At 40.9% G+C, this 17,206-nt stretch overlaps 1 protein-coding gene across 1 annotated transcript; it reads right to left on the bottom strand.

Annotated features, from left to right (window-relative positions):
- Nucleotides 1-1,156: 1,156 nt before the first annotated feature.
- LOC145619698 (uncharacterized) lies at nt 1,157-15,586 on the bottom strand. Its single transcript, XM_081674401.1, has 4 exons — nt 15,396-15,586; nt 14,603-15,231; nt 14,170-14,470; nt 1,157-1,409 (listed from the first exon to the last, which is right to left on the bottom strand). Exons 1-4 carry the CDS (start codon nt 15,584-15,586, stop codon nt 1,157-1,159), a joined length of 1,374 nt encoding a protein of 457 aa, XP_081530527.1.
- Between the last annotated feature and the right edge of the window lie 1,620 nt (nt 15,587-17,206).

The raw sequence follows: 17,206 nt of genomic DNA, 5'->3' as shown, positions 1-17,206 counted from the left end.
TGTTTGAAGGCCATCGTCTGTGATGGTTTTATTTTCTGCTTTGTCGTTGTGTTTTGTTCCACTTGAGGGCAAGTCGTTTTTGGATTTTCTTGTGTGCAAGACACTTGGTAAATTTTACTTTTGTATGCTAAATATTTCTTTGTTTTCTGTCACTTTGTCTTTCGTTCATCTTGTGTTCTGTAAAACAAAATATCTTGGCCAACAGTTTTTCAAAATATAAGTACGTAAAAAAGACGTTTAAAATATTGACATGTCAAGAATTTGAAAAACTTTGGAAAAATTCAACTTTAATTAATATCATAATAACATTTTGAATAGATCAAAATACTGAAATTTAAGAAACATTTTACAAGTGTTGGTCGTGCTTTGTCGAGGGCGTTGTACATTTCAGGCCTTTCGTTGCGATGTTTGCCAATGCCCCTTGCGTCCCAACGTCGACGCTGAACACTGAAGTCTAGTTCGTTTGTTCAGGTATCGAGTGTTTCGTTGTTCTACGATTGTCGTCGGAACGGTAGTTTTCTTTATTGCAGTCGTCGTCCGTTGCTTTGTTTTTACTTTACTTCGTCGTTGTTCTGCAAAACCAACATGGTTAGAGTACCGTTGGCCGTTGGCGCGGCTAACGGCCCTCCGATGCTTAAGTCAGTACACTTAGTCATATGAACAAAATGAATTTAGAAATCTGTTAGAGCGTTACCTCTTCGTCGACGAAATATTTCGACGACCACTAAAAGTAATACTTTCTGAGATGGGTTGCGTTCCAACTTCTTGGAATGGGGTTACCTTGTTGGTCCGTCAGTCGATAAGCACCGTTGTCGACGATCTGTGTTATCTCATATGGCTCTTCCCATGGAGGGGCTAACTTACCATCTGCTGGGTTCTTTGTGTTCTGGAACGCTTTCCTGAGTACCCAGTCACCTAGCTGGAACGTCTTGGCCTTGACATTATTGTTGAAGCTTCTTGCGACGATCTGCTGTTGCGCTACCATTCTGATTAGGGCTGTTTCTCTTAATTCTTCGGTTGCGTCCAGGCTGTCTTCCATTTCTTCCTAGTTTCTTTCTTCCGTCATGAGGCCAAACCTCGACGTTGGGAATTCAGCTTCTACTGGGAGGACGGCTTCGCATCCACAGACGAGGGAGAAGGGCGTTTGCCCCGTCACCTATCTTGGCATCGTTCGGTTGGCCCACAGGACCGCTGGAAGCTCGTCGGCCCACTTGCCTTTAGCTGCTTTTAGTCTTTTCTTGATGGCTTCCATGACGGCTTTGTTGCTAGACTCAGCTTGTCCGTTGGCTTGCGGGTACCTAGGTGTGGATGTTCTCAGCTCTATGCGGAACTTCTGCAAAAAAGAACGAGTTTTGTCGCTAATAAATTGCGACCCGTTATCACAGACGATTACTGACGGGATCCCAAACCTGCAGATAATGTTAGTCCATATGAACGTAATAACTTCCTTGTCTGTCACCTGTTTCAAAGCAACTACTTCAATCCATTTAGAAAAATAATCAGTTTGTGCTAACATATAGACTATTTGTCCTGGTGCTGCAGGGAGCTTCCCGACGATGTCCATTCCCCATCTCATGAAAGGCCACGGCGTCAACGTTTGATGCAAGGGCTCTGAAGGCTTGTGAACGGTGTTGGCGAACCGCTGGCAGCTGTCGCACTTTGTTACGTATTGCATTGCATCTTCGTGGAGCGTCGGCCAGAAGTATCCTTGTCTTTTTGCACGGCTTCCCTTTCTTCCTTTTTTTTTTATCAAATACAATAACTTTATTAGGGTTTAAGATAATTTATAGTTGTTGATAAAAAGAGTCCTATTTAAATTAAAATAGGGTTTTACAACTTTCCAAACTCTAAAATAAAAATTATATGAGATTAGAAAAGTTATTTAATAAATAAAAATAAACTATATATAAAATCATAAAATATTCGGGTATTACAGATGCTCCATTCACCTAGTCGACCTGTCAAATCTGGCTTTCTCAAAACAGAGTTAAGTGGGTAGTTAGTCATCACCACTACGTGGTGGGTTTCGAAGTAATGCCTGAGTTTTTTAACAGCGGTGATTAAAGCAAGAACCAATTTTTCTGGGATGTGTATCTTACCTCGGCTGAGAGTAGTGTCTTACTTACGTAATAAACTGGGAGCTGCCCAGCCTCGTCGTCTTCCCTCGTTAGAACTGCGCTGACGGCTACAGCACTGACGGCAATGTAAAGCTGCAAAGTTTCGTTAGTTTTTGGTTTCGACAGGAGAGGTGGCGTCGTTAAATATTTCTTTAGTTCCTGCAACGCTTTTTCATGATCGTCAGTCCATTCAAAACCTTTATTTTTCCTCAAGACATTATAGAAAAGATGACATTTATCTGACAATCGTGAAATAAAACGATTCAATGCTGCCATTCGTCCTGTCAGTTTTTGGGTTTCTTTAACATTTCGGGGGGATTGAACATTTTTTAAGGCCCTGACCTGGTCGGGACTAGCTTCAATTCCCCTTTGTGTTACAACATAGCCAAAAAATTTACCAGCTGTAGACACCTAAAAATGTCTCCCCAAAACCAAACCCGATGATAAATAACCTTTCACCGCCACTATTGGTCGGGTTTAGTATTTAATCCCGAGAGTGCTTAAAAAATCGTATTTTATTAAATTCATATTTTTGAAAGGTCTATGGATTAGTCTTGATGTTTGGTAAAAGCATAGTTTTAATTTTAGCCTAAGCTTGTTAATTAATTTTAAGCCCAAACCTTTTTATTTTATTATTTTCTTATTTTAGCCTGAATAATAAAAGTCAGAAAAAAGCCCGAAATTATCAGTCGACACTTAAAAAGCCGAAAGAAATTAGGGTTAAAAAATGAATTTAGACGGAAAATGGACTGGAAGTGACCGTGTCACGGTACAGTCTGACCGTGTCACGGGAACCCTTCCCGTCTGACGGTGGGACTTCCCGTGACACAGGAGGTCTATCGTGACACGGGATGTTCCGTGTCCTTTCCGCGTAAACCCTTAACGCGTTTTTCATTCCGTGTTCTGAAAATTTCCCGCGTCACTCCAAAACTGTACCGCGTCACGGGAAAGTGTACCGTCTGACAGTACAGTCTGACCGTGTCACGGTACAGTCTGACCGTGTCACGGGACACTTTTTTAGGGTTTTTATCATTTTAGGGTTCCGTGTGCCCCCTCAGCACATTTTCCTTATAAATATCCCCTCATTTCTGATGTACGGGGCAACTAGAATTTGATTATTATTATTTTCTCTCTTCAATGCTATTAACCTAAACACTTGCCTACCCTTTTCACTTCAAATTTCCTTCTTCAAGCACTCAAAGGAGTCCGTATTTTACTCGAGGTTCTGTCCTTAAGCCAAGGCGTGGAAGGTAGAATCGTTTGAGGGTTTGGCCACAAAATCAACCTTATCGTATTTAATTTAATTTAGTTATTGCTTCATTATTTCCTTGAAGTTACTAACTCGTTTATTATTTTGTGGTTGCAAACAAACAGATTCAAAGTAAGGATCATGCTCTTTTCATTATTATTATTTTTCTAACGATTTTAATGTTGTAGGAATTATGATTAAATTGGTTTTTATATTAATAATGATTCTATTATTTATTTTGATCACCATATTGCATGTTTAAAGGGAATATGTGATTGAAAATCACGCCTAATAAGATAATTTGGACAACCGGCTTAGGATCCTTTTAATTTTATATTAAATTGAAGTGATCACCAAATTTTTAGAATTATGTGTGCATTAATATTAAACCAATTTAGCATAATAATAGTTTGGAGCGAATTGAATTTTGTTTGCATGCCTTTGAGATCGCAGGAATACTTTTCATAATAAGAATCGAGTAGAGGCCAATACGGGCGAATGTGACTCCATGACTCACTTCGTACCATCATCCCCGATCCTCCTTTCGCGGTTCCGAACCATATGGAGTTAGTAATCTCATGGATTATGAATGGGGTGTAACCTTCACGGGTCAATCGTTGTTGCCTATCGTTGTCCCTTAATCGTGGTTGCCTTTTTTGATTCGTGAACGGTTTACAAGTTCCTTAAAAACTTGTTGGCGGCTCCCTACTTTGCTTTGTCCCTAATCGTTGTCCCTAATCGTATATGTCAATTCCCACTTCCTATGAGTGCCAAGCATATTCACACATGCTTTAACGTAGGTGCACTTCGAGCGACGCCTACAATTTGGCGACTCCACTGGGGAGTATTCTTGGTTATTTATCAATTTGAGTGATCGGTATTTAATCGAGATGAGTAGATGAGACTTGAAAGATTCTTGAAAAATATTCCTGTGATTAATTTGGCATTTTTGCATAAGCATATACGTTTTAACGTCGAATTTAGATCTGTCCCGTAGGAAAAATTGAACAACTTGATTGCGTACGAAGAAAAACAAGGCACCAGTCAGATATTCTGACTGCCGTGTCACGGCAGTCCTAAAATCAGTCCGGTGGCTTATTTTCTTTTCCCACATTCGACTTCCTTCGATTTTCATGAAAAACCGTATGTGTTCTACATGCGTCTTAGCCCCGGGGGATTTAAGCTCTATCGACCCAAAAACGCTCACGGCAATAAGGGTTCATCCGAGTTATTAAGTCCACCCAAACCATGGAGTTGAGTTCGGTTTCATCACGAACTCGCGGAGCCGCCCGTTGGCATACACCCTCAAGGGAGGCTGCCTTGCTAACGCGTCCAAACTCTTAACTATGGTACCCTTTTGACACCCAAAGCTTGACCAATAGTTGAACATAGATTTTGACTCTAGGTTGCGAACTTTTTACATCATCGTGCCTAAATGCTATGTGGATGTTTGGTGCTAATCCTCATGCGTTTGCTCTTTTTGTTTAACCCATGACCTGGAACTGCGCACCGTGTCACGGCATGTTCTGCCGTGTCACGGTGAACAGTGCCGTGACATGGGAAAGTCTACCATGTCACGACAGTCTGCACCGTGACACGGTGCCAAGGAAAGTGTCTTGTTAGTCTTTTTTTTCGATTTTTGTGCGAATGTTGTGTCCAGTTTGGTGTCATGTCTAGCTATACGGTCAAAACACGCGTCTATCGTTCACATATCGTGTTCACACACTTTTAAGTCGTGCACCACTTTTTTGACCGTATTTTAGGGAAGTCTTGTTTTTGTGTCGTTTTTTTTCGGAGAAAGTCGAATGGTATCCTCCCTTTAAAAAAAAAAAAAAAAAGTTGACCGTGTCACGGTACAGTGCACCGTCTGACGGGGTACCGTACCGTGGCACGGGAATGTCCACTGTGACACGGTGGATTTTCCCAAAAAAAAAAAAAAAAGAAAAAAAGAAAGCGTCAGTCAAGTTTTCCGTGTCCTCGCATCAATCATCTTGGTTACTGTTCACATGTCTAGCCATACGATCATACCACAAGTCTTATGACGTCACTTAATCACTCACGAGTCAAGAATAGTCCACACACTTTCTTTATGTTCCGACTTGAGTCGTGCACCATGTCGTTTATGATCGTATACTAGGTTCATGCACCCTTTTTCCGTCATAATAAAAAATGAGTGGAGTTTTCTCACCTGTTTTCAAATGTCTTTTTCCTTCCTTTCCTATCTTGAGCAATGACCTGAGTCAAACAATTAAGTGATTTTATTTCATTTCACAGCACTTGGTCAAGAAGCAGGGGTAGACTGTTACGGTTTGAGTCGCTACCTCACCAACCTCATATACCTAAGAGGCGTACAAGAAAACCACCACAAGCATCCCCACGAAATCCATCTCCCATTTACTTTCAACCAATGTCCACTAAGGAAGATATGGAGAATATGAACCAGGCCATCGAAAGGTTGTCTACTATGATGGAAGCACTCACTACCAGGGTTCTCACGGTATAGCAAAATAATCAAAGCAATGCCACTGTAGCTGCAATAGACAAGATCAGAGAACAGATGAGTAAGATCTCTGAAGAGTTTACCTATGTCGAGCAACCTGCCACTTCTCTGAACATAAGGGATAGGCTTCCTGAGAAATTTTCCACCGCTGACATTCCCAAGTTCAAGCCTACTGATAACCCGATGTTTCATTTGAAGGCTTTTTCTGCAGCCATGGCTCTTAAGGGATTGGACGTAATACTCTTCCCTACGGTGTTCCCTCTCTCCTTAGAACACTCTTGCCAACAATGGTTTTATTCCCTAGATGCCAAGTGTACTGCGACTTGGCAAGATGTCACCGACAGTTTTATGAACCGTTACTAGTGTAACATTCAAAGTAAAACTTCTGAACGTGAACTCTCTATTCTCAAACAGAAAGAGAATGAAGGCTTCACTGCTTACCTGAATAGGTGGAGGGAAACAGCTGTACTCTTGGTAGATCCTCCCAAAGAAAAAGAGATGATTCGCCTCTTTATCCAAAATATGACTCAGAAGTACAAGCAACATCTCAAATTTCTTCCGTTGAACACTTTTGAAGCTGTATATGACATTGGCATCAATATCGAGGACGAGCTAATAAAGACTGCTGGTAGTAACAATAACAACACTTGGAAAAACAAGAAGAACGACCTTCCTTCTTCTTCGTCTTCTAAGCAGGAAAATACTACCAACAATATAAGCCAAGTTGATCTCAATGAAGTATTAGCTCTTGATGCTCCATTGCCCAAGAAAAGGAGAACCTACACTCCTTTAGGAATGACTTATGATGCGGCCTTTGATCGCCTTTACGAACAAGGCTTGATCACACCTATTGGGCCATTTCCAGAGCCCAAACCTGAAAAAAGGAGCGCCAAATGGAACCCCAATGCCCATTGCAAGTTCCATCAAGGAAGGGGTCACTCTACCGAACAATGCTGGAATTTGAAGGATGCTATTCAGGATCTTGTTGATGCCAACAAACTTCCAGTCCCTCCAGGTGGTAAAAAGTGACAAGCAGCAATGAAGACAAAGCGCGCGACGAGCTCCTCGTGAAAGATTTCATAATTTTTTCCTTTCCGCCCTTTTAAGTCTAGCATAGATTTCCCATCCTAAGTTTAGTGTTTAGATTCCCTTTTTCTATAATTTGATATTTTTGTTATCTAATTCACCATTTCCATCAATAAAATGAGCATTATTTCTTTATATCTCGATCATAGCAATTCTCATTTTAAAAAAGAAAAATTGCCGAACTAAACACAAGGTGCACACATGATTTGAGGCACCTTTGCAACCCATTCATTCCTTTAAAACATTTTCAAACACTCATTCCATTTTTTCGTCAACCACTTTGAGCCTCGTCTAACGATTGACGTTATTTATTCAACCCACATTCACTTAACCCAGGGATGGAAAGATGTGCAGTTTGTGTAACAGTAAGAAAGCAAGTTCAAATAATAAAAAATAAAATAAATAAAATAAAATAAAAAAACAATGTCTAAAGGCAAGTGTTCCAATGTCTTCGATATGAACACGTCTCAAATTGCGTCTCTCATCGAGTGCTTGGTACCGTGCCTGAGAAACATGAATGCTAAGTGAGTGATGAACCGTATGATCTGAGATTGCCTACATTGATTCAAAAGAATGAAAAAAAAGGAAGAGAAAGAAAAGAATTTCAAAGCAAAAAATATGTGAAAAATAAAACTTGCAAATTCAAAGTTTTCAAATACACAATTACACATCTCGGGGGGTTTCTCTCGGGTCTTGAGCCTTTTACCCCTTTCTTCCTTAAACCATTAGCTTAACCACATTACAACCCTTGAAAGACCTCTTTGAGGTGTACATATATACTTATGCAAAGTTCGGCTAGAGCTACGTTTGGCCTGATTCCTAACGGATACGTAGGCAACCTCACATTGAGGTACGACCACATTCATATTCATATCTATGCATGATTGAGTCAAAAAATATCCAATGCTTATCCCTTACCATTTAGAGCTAGACTTGGGGGCTTGAACCCACATCACGTAGCTTACCCAACCCAACAAGAGTCATCATCTTTGACTTTTCTCGCATCTATTTCCATCACCACAACCTTTGCATCCAACCTTAGTATCACTTTCACACACTTCACTAACACATACATAGCCATATCATCCTTCCCTTTAAGAACCCTCTATCATGAAATCTTGTTTCAACACTGTGCATGTCATCATCTTTCGAGACAACATTCATTAGAAAAAACATTGTATACTTGCTTAGCTTCCTGACCTGAGCAATATTCATTGTTTCATGCATCGCATAATGTGCTGAGTACATTTATATATCTGTGATTTTTAATCATACAAAGCATATCGTGCTTAGCTCCTTGACTTAAGCAACGTTCATTATGCAATAATCACTTCGACTATATACATGCTTAGCTTCTAGACCTAAGTGACGTTCAAGATCGTTTCTTACACCATATATGATGCTTAGCTCCATAACCTAAGTTCATTCATCTATCGTGTCACATGATGTAATTGTCCTTAGCCTCCTGGCCAAAGAGCATGCAGCATGCATAAACTGTTTTCAAGACAAGCAATTCAATTCATACGATTAATTTCGTCATGCTTAAGGAGGAAGTTCAAAACTTCTTCCCCTTTTTCATTATTTTCTTTTGGCGAAGTTCAAAAACTTTTTCAAAATTTTCACATCGAGGGAAGTTTGAAAATAAAATCTTTTTCATGTCTTTCTTTTTCGGGAGAAAGTCGGTACCCTCCACTCATGAAAAAAATGACGAAAAATTTTTGCTTTTGAATTTTTGGTTGCTTGTGTCAGTGCACACACTCACTCGAGACACCCACACACACAAGTCGTACACATGTCATGTCATGTCGTGTCAAGTCAAACTTGGTCAAGTCAGTTGGTCAAGTCAATCATAGTATATACGAGTCCCTTGGCAAATTTTATTTTGCAGGTCTCAACTATACCCCACGTCCGGGGACAAGCGGACCATCTACAGCCTACGTCCGGGAACAAGCGGACCATCTATAGCCCACGTCCGGGGACAAGCGGACCATCTACAACCCACGTCCGGGGACAAGCGGATGATCCGTTCCATTTATGGCACCTTTAGGCTATGTTTTCTTTATATTTCTATGCTCGTTTTTGGTCATTTGTGTCGTGTTTATAGAGAATAATGCTCGATTTGGGTTAATTTGTGTTAGTTTAGAGAAATGCATGCTTTTAATGGTTTTCTTATCATTTTATTCATTTCTCGGCTATTTCTCTTGCTTCTCCGCTTCATTGTGTTGTTTTGTAGGTACGTCGCGGGCTATATGCATGGAAATTGAAAATAGCACCCACTAGCATCAATATGCACTTTTCGGAATTGAATTTGAGTTTGAAACAAAGGAAAACGAAGGATTGCAAAGTTTCAAATAGGACCTTTGTTCATTGTTTCAGCCATATCTCAAGTTCTACAACTCGGATTAATGTGATTAAAGTTGGGTTAGAAACTAGACTTAAATATCTTTCCAATGATAGGTCGCACGCCCTCATACGATTCATAGATTGAGAGTTACAGCCTTCCAAAGTTAGCCATGAAATTCTGCCGCGGGTGCGGGCTACAGTACCCGCGGGCGCGGGGTTGCTGCAGCTCCAAAACTGCCGTTTTTGGGCAGTAAGCACCCGCGGTTGTCTCGAGGGATCCCCGAGGGCGCGGGACTTGGCACCGCGGGCGCGGGCTTGAGCCGCGGGCGCGGCTATCGGGGTGTCCGTTCTTCTCCGCGGGCGCGGGTTTCTGGGTCTTTTACGATTTTAAGCTTCTTTTCTCCTTTTGTTTATATAGTTTTTAGTTTTCTTTATTCTTCATTGATGTAATTCTTTAGTTTTAGAATAGTTTTCTCTCTCTTAGGTTGAGAGCTTCTCTCTCTAGATTAGGAGTAGTTTTAGAGAGAGAAAGTGAGGAATTTCAATGGTGATTGAGAGATTGAAGATGCAAGTGTGACAATTGTGTTGGAGATCTTCCTAATTTTCAATGAGCATTTCTAAACTCTATCTCATTCAATTGTTTTGTTTAATTTGATGTTTGTTTGGTTAATTTTGTTATTTGATGTTTGATTAGAGTAATTGTTCTTGATATTTTGTTGATTCTTGTTTTCTATAGTTGATAGTAGATTTGATGATGATGTTTCTTGAGTAGTTTACTTGCTAGGGTTTGGGTAAACATGTGTCATTGATGGATTGAGATTGATTTGGGAATTTGAGTAGTTCTTGTGTTGTGATTAAATTGATTCATAGAGGTTTGCATGTTGCATAAGTTTGATTGGAGTAGCTAACCATGATTGCTAGCATTGATTGCATGATTGAATTGATTGACATGACCACTTGATATCAATTTGATCATAATTAGTTGAGTATTTGATTATGTTTCTTCATATTGTTTAGCACTAGAGAAATCTATGTTAGAGAGTGTGAGGATGATTAGTTTAATGCCCCTAATTGCTCCTACTATTTGTCTTTGCATAGCTTGGATTGCTTGACTCCCTAATTACCTTGATTATCATGAATGCATGTTGATCCCCATTCTCTAGTGTTTCATTTGTTTGGTTCTTGATTTAGAAAGTAGAATAGCGTTAACTTTCACCTTAGACTTCGACCTAGCTTAGGCGTTAATTAGAAATACTTGAACATAACCGTTCCTAGTGGTTCGACCCTTGACTTACCTATATACTTGTATTTAGGTAGTTGAGTGATTATAAATTTGTTTGACAGTAGGGAGGATTAGTTCAACGACATAGTTTTCCCCACGTTAGCGGACCATCTGCATCCCACGTCCGGTGACAAGCGGACCATCTACAGCCCACGTTCGGGGACAAGCGGACCATTTACGGCCCACGTCCGGGGACAAGCGGACCATCTACCGTTCACGTCCGGGGACAAGCGGACCATCTACGACCCACGTCCGGGGACAAGCGGACCATCTACAGCCCACGTCCGGGGACAAGCGGACCAACTACAGACTACGTTCGGGGACAAGCGAACCAACTACAGCCCACGTTCGGGGACAATCGAACCACCATCATTTCATGGCGCAAGGTTCTCGATACACATAGACTTGCAATTTCATCATCAGACAAGTTTTTCCTCAAGCATGGAAAATTGTCATCTCTCGACTTTCCTCAAGCATGGAAAGTATCTCAACCGGTGGGTTTCTTCAAGCATAGAAAACTGCCAACATCATCTGTCGACTTTCCTCAAGCATGGAAAGTATCATCCGGTGGATTCCTTCAAGAATAGGAAGCTACCAAACTCATTTGTCACCGATACACTGGCGTCAGATAAGCATTCTATCCCTTTACTCTTTTATCTGTAGAACTAATATTTTTCTGTAAGTATCGGCGTATACAGAGTGATTTAGGATCGCAGAACATCTTAAATCTTTCTCCGTCCCTATCGACTACTTTGACTATCGTTTTCGAAAACTGACGTTTCTACAAACTCAGTCAAAGTGGGGGCTTTTGTAGACACCTAAAAATGTCTCCCCAAAACCAAACCCGATGATAAATAACCTTTCACCGCCACTATTGGTCGGGTTTAGTATTTAATCCCGAGAGTGCTTAAAAAATCGTATTTTATTAAATTCATAATTTTGAAAGGTCTATGGATTAGTCTTGATGTTTGGTAAAAGCATAGTTTTAATTTTAGCCCAAGCTTGTTAATTAATTTTAAGCCCAAACCTTTTTATTTTATTATTTTCTTATTTTAGCCTGAATAATAAAAGTCAGAAAAAAGCCCGAAATTATCAATCGACACTTAAAAAGCCGAAAGAAATTAGGGTTATAAAATGAATTTAGACGGAAAATGGACTGGAAGTGACCGTGTCACGGTACAGTCTGACCGTGTCACGGGAACCCTTCTCGTCTGACGGTGGGACTTCCCGTGACACGGGAGGTCTGTCGTGAGACGGGATGTTCCGTGTCCTTTCCGCGTAAACCCTTAATGCGTTTTTCATTCCGTTTTCTGAAAATTTCCCGCGTCACTCCAAAACTGTACCGCGTCACGGGAAAGTGTACCGTCTGACGGTACAGTCTGACCTTGTCACGGGACACTTTTTTAGGGTTTTTATCATTTTAGGGTTCCGTGTGCCCCCTCAGCACATTTTCCCTATAAATATCCCCTCATTTCTGATGTACGGGGCAACCAGAATTTGATTATTATTATTTTCTCTCTTCTATGCTATTAACCTAAACACTAGCCTACCCTTTTCACTTTAAAATTCCTTCTTCAAGCACTCAAAGGAGTCCGTATTTTACTCGAGGTTCTGTCCTTAAGCCAAGGCGTGGAAGGTAGAATCGTTTGAGGGTTTGGCCACAAAATCAACCTTATCGTATTTAATTTAATTTAGTTATTGCTTCATTATTTCCTTGAAGTTACTAACTCGTTTATTATTTTGTGGTTGCAAACAAACAGATTCAAAGTAAGGATCATGCTCTTTTCATTATTATTATTTTTCTAACGATTTTAATGTTGTAGGAATTATGATTAAATTGGTTTTTATATTAATAATGATTCTATTATTTATTTTGATCACCATATTGCATGTTTAAAGGGAATATGTGATTGAAAATCACACCTAATAAGATAATTTGGACAACCGGCTTAGGATCCTTTTAATTTTATATTAAATTGAAGTGATCACCAAATTTTTAGAATTATGTGTGCATTAATATTAAACCAATTTAGCATAATAATAGTTTGGAGCGAATTGAATTTTGTTTGCATGCCTTTGAGATCGCAGGAATACTTTTCATAATAAGAATCGAGTAGAGGCCAATACGGGCGAATGTGACTCCATGACTCACTTCGTACCATCATCCCCGATCCTCCTTTCGCGGTTCCGAACCATATGGAGTTAGTAATCTCATGGATTATGAATGGGGTGTAACCTTCACGGGTCAATCGTTGTTGCCTATCGGTGTCCCTTAATCGTGGTTGCCTTTTATGATCCGTGAACGGTTTACAAGTTCCTGAAAAACTTGTTGGCGGCTCCCTACTTTGCTTTGTCCCTAATCGTTGTCCCTAATCGTATATGTCAATTCCCACTTCCTATGAGTTCCAAGCATATTCACACATGCTTTAACGTAGACGCACTTCGAGCGACGCCTACACCAGCAGATACTCCAAATGAACATTTAGTAAGGTTTAGTTTCATACCATACTTACGTAATACCTCAAAGGTTTGACGAAGATGCCCGACATGATCTTCTGACTTTTTAGATTTAACCAGCATGTCGTCGATATACACTTCCATCGTGTCCCCGAGTTGGTCCTTGAACATTCTGTTTACTAGCCTCTGGTACGTCGAACTTGCATTTTTTAGTCCAAAAGGCATAACTTTATAACAATATATACCTTTGTCGGTCATGAAGGTCGTCTTCTCTTGATCGTCTGGGTGCATTAAGATTTGATTGTATCCGGAGTAGGCGTCCATGAACGTTTGGAGTTCGTGACCAGCTGTGGCGTTGACCAGGGCGTCGATGTGCGGGAGGGGGAACGGATCTTTAGGGCACGCTTTGTTGAGGTCGGTGAAGTTGATGCATACTCTCCACTTGCCGTTCTTTTTGCTGACGACTACCACATTTGCGAGCTAGTCTGGATATTTGACCTCTCTTATTTTTCCGGTGTCGATCAGCTGCTGTACTTCATCGTTGATGATTTTGTTTCGTTCTGGAGCGAACTTTCCACGCTTCTGCTTAACAGGCTTGTGATGCGGATCGACGTTCAGCTTGTGCGAGATGATACTTGGATCTATTCCAGTCATATCTTCATGAGACCAGGCGAAACAATCCTTATTCTCTCGGAGAAAGGCTAGGAGGGTTTGTTTTAGTTCAGGTGTTAGGTTGCCTCCGACACGGACGGTTTAATCTGGTTTTTCAAGGTCCAATGGTATTTCGTCAATTTCGAGGTCGTTGGGAATGTTTGGTGTCGGCCCATGCTGTAATTGCTATGCGGTTCTCATGGTAGATTTTAGGGTTGTTTTGTAGCAGTGTTTGGCTTCGCGGGGTTCTCCTTTTATTTCTTGGATCCCCCACGGGGTTGGGAATTTGATTGACTGGTGGTAGGTTGAGGGGATGGCTTTTAGTCGATGAATCCATGGTCTGCCCACTATGGCATTGTAGGCTGAGGGACAGTCGATGATGTTGAATTTTGTTTGAGGGTTTAGGCCTCCTGCATAGGTTGGCAAGGTTATGTCTCCGAGAGTCGACATGCTTTCGCCGCTGAAACCGACCGGAGTTGTTAACCTTCTGGTGATGTCGCTATCTTTCAGCCCCACAACATCCATAGTGCTCCGGAACTGGGCATTTGCATAGCTGCCTCCGTCGACCAGCACCCTTCGAAGCAAACAATTCCCGACGATCAGCGAAATTACCAAAGAGTCTTCATGTTCTCGGTTGATTTTGTTGATGTCGTCGTCATCGAATGTAATCGCCATTGCTTCCAACACTTTTTCCTTGGGATCTCTAATTTCTTCCGGAACATCTGCAATATCTATGCTAGACTTTGCGATCCTTTTGGCTGCAGAATATGTTAGTCCACAAATATCTGAACCACCAGTAATAACGTTAACTGTTACCTTGGTTTCGGGTGGTTTTGGAGGACCATTCGTCGCATTTTATGGCTTGGGGCATCCTGCATTGGCGCTGTTTTTCCTTCCCAACAAATGCTTGAGGTTACCTCTCTTCAACTGGAAGGCGACCTCTCTACGCAGGGCGTAGCAATCCTCTGTCTTATGGCCATGGTCACTGTGGAATTCGCACCACTTGCTCATATTCTTCTCCGATTCAGGCTTGTTGCCCTTCATCGGCCAGCGCACTTTGTTGCCTAAGGGCTCCAGCTCTTTGACCACCGCCACGATGTTAACGTCGAATCCATACTCCGATATTTCGGGGTACTGCGGGGCATCGAGGACCTGTTTTACCTTCACAGCATTAACAGAACGTGATCTACCTGATGCCTCGTAGGGCTGGTGTCGCCATGATCCTCTCGGGTTGGTTGGGGCTTTACGGTCGGACGGGCCTCTGGCATTCGGATAGGAGTTGCGGTTGGCGATATCTTCGTCGAAGCGCATCTGGACCACAGCTCTTGTCCTGACTTCTTCAAATGTTGAGCAGGGGTACTTGACCATATCTTTGTATAGATCTGAATCTGTATGCAATCCACGAAGGAAGGCTTCGATGGCAGTCCTGTTGTCGACGTTCTTGATCGACACCTTCTCTTTGTTGAATCGGGACCAATAGGTTCTGACGCTTTCTCTGGGCCCTTGGACGATCCGGTACATATCGCTAGTTTGCTTGTCGAACTGCCTGTGGTTTCAAAATGGGAATAAAACTTGTTAACTAACATAGCAAAACTGGTTATACTACCTGGTTCGAGCTTGCCGAGCCATTTGAGGGCGGGACCGGTCAGCGTCGCACCGAATGATTTGCACATGCATGCTTCACAAAAATCGAACGGAATCGAGGCTTGCCACATCCGCTGCTTGTAATATTCCACATGCTGCTCTGGGCACGTCGTCCCATCATAAAGCGACGTAAACGTCAGGAGCGACACTCTTCTTGGAATCCGAGCCATGGCCAGCTCGTCACAAAATGGCGTTGCAGCGAATCCATCTGGAGCTTCTCTTTGGACTGGGATTGGGACACCTGACATCCTCTTCATCATCGACAGCACCCTGGATGTAGACACCTAAAAATGTCTCCCCAAAACCAAACTCGATGATGAACAACCTTTTACCGCCATTATTGGTCGGGTTGATTATGTAATCTTTAGAGTGCTTAAATCCATGTTCATTCCCAATACATTTCATAAACAATCCAATTCATAGCCCATTTTCCCAAACCATAACTTATTTTCTTCATTTCGTGTCCATTAAAATCATTCATTTCGTGTCCATTTTATAAATACATTTAGATCAGTTTATTTTGGTCCATAATATGGGTCTAATGATTTAACATTTGGATGGGGCTTTAAAAGAGCTTTCCAACGATAAATTATAAACCCAAACCCGAGTTATAACGAATAAGTTATGTCCAAAATACTATACTGGGTCTAAACCGAACCTAAGCCCACCTTACCTACGACCCAATGATCATGTGGAGGGTCAAAAGGATTTAATCTCATTCCTAATCAAATTAGGATTAATTGGAAGCTTCTATGAGTTTCTAAAAGATCTTAATTATCCTTTTTGAAATGATAAGATTAAAGCATTTGAAATTGAATAAAACTTTTCTTTTTGAAAGTTCTAATTCTATTAGAATTGAAAGGCGTTCAAAGATAGTCAGAAATTATTTTTGTGCTTCACTTTTTTTATCTTATTCTTAGATGGTTGGATAGCTCTTGAAATTATCTTTCCAATGATATATTATAATATTAATTCCAAGCTATAACGAAAAAGATATAAAAGAAATACGAAACTCTATTCAAAACTGACACCGTCCCACTATTTCGGCCATATCTTTTATTCTACAAAATATTTTAATCCGATTCTAATTGGATTAGAAAGTAGACTTCATGAGCTTTCCAACGATATCTTATTCATCTTATTCCAATTTATGGATTAAAGATATGATAAAAACAAAAACCGCAAAAACTGTTGTCTATCGCAAGAGTTTTATCCGATTCGAATTCTTATCTTCTCTTGATTTGACCCCTCTTTTTTCCCTATAAATAGAGGTCACATATGCATATTCATGTTAGGTTACCTATTTTTCCACAATAGTACGTGTTCTACGTACGTGGTTAGCCCGAGGGATTTAAGCTCTATCAACCCAAAAACGCTCATGGCAATAAGGGTTCATCCGAGTTTTTAAATCCACCCAAACCATGGAGTCGAGTTTGATTTTATCACGAACTCGCGGAGCCGCCCGTTGGCATACATCCTCAAGGGAGGCTGCCTTGCTAACGCGTCCAAACTCTTAACGATGGTACCCTTTGACACCCAAATAAGCTTGACCATAGTGGAACATAGATATTGACTTTAGGTTGAGAACTTCATTGCATCATTCGTGACAATGTGCTTATGTGTGCACATTTTTATTTTTATTTTTTTCTTTCTTCTCTTTTTTTTTCTTATCTAACCCTTCTTTTTTATTTGAGTCAAGTCACAGATTTTTTTTTAATTTTGAGTCAACTCGGATTTTTATTCCCGTATCCTACATAAGAGTCAACTTGTTTTGGTCATAGCCGGAGTTCTAGTAAGAGTTACGTGTCGTTCCACCTATGGATCTGTAGCCCCGAGTTTTATCTTTCATAGGGCGTTGGTTTCGTCCCAATAAAAAT

The sequence above is a fragment of the Chenopodium album genome, chromosome 27, assembly GCF_948465745.1.
Source record: "Chenopodium album chromosome 27, dcCheAlbu1.1, whole genome shotgun sequence".
In the NCBI taxonomy this organism is placed as follows: domain Eukaryota; kingdom Viridiplantae; phylum Streptophyta; class Magnoliopsida; order Caryophyllales; family Amaranthaceae; genus Chenopodium; species Chenopodium album.
Note: the sequence above shows the minus strand (reverse complement) of the source record. Positions and strands in the feature narration are given on the sequence as shown.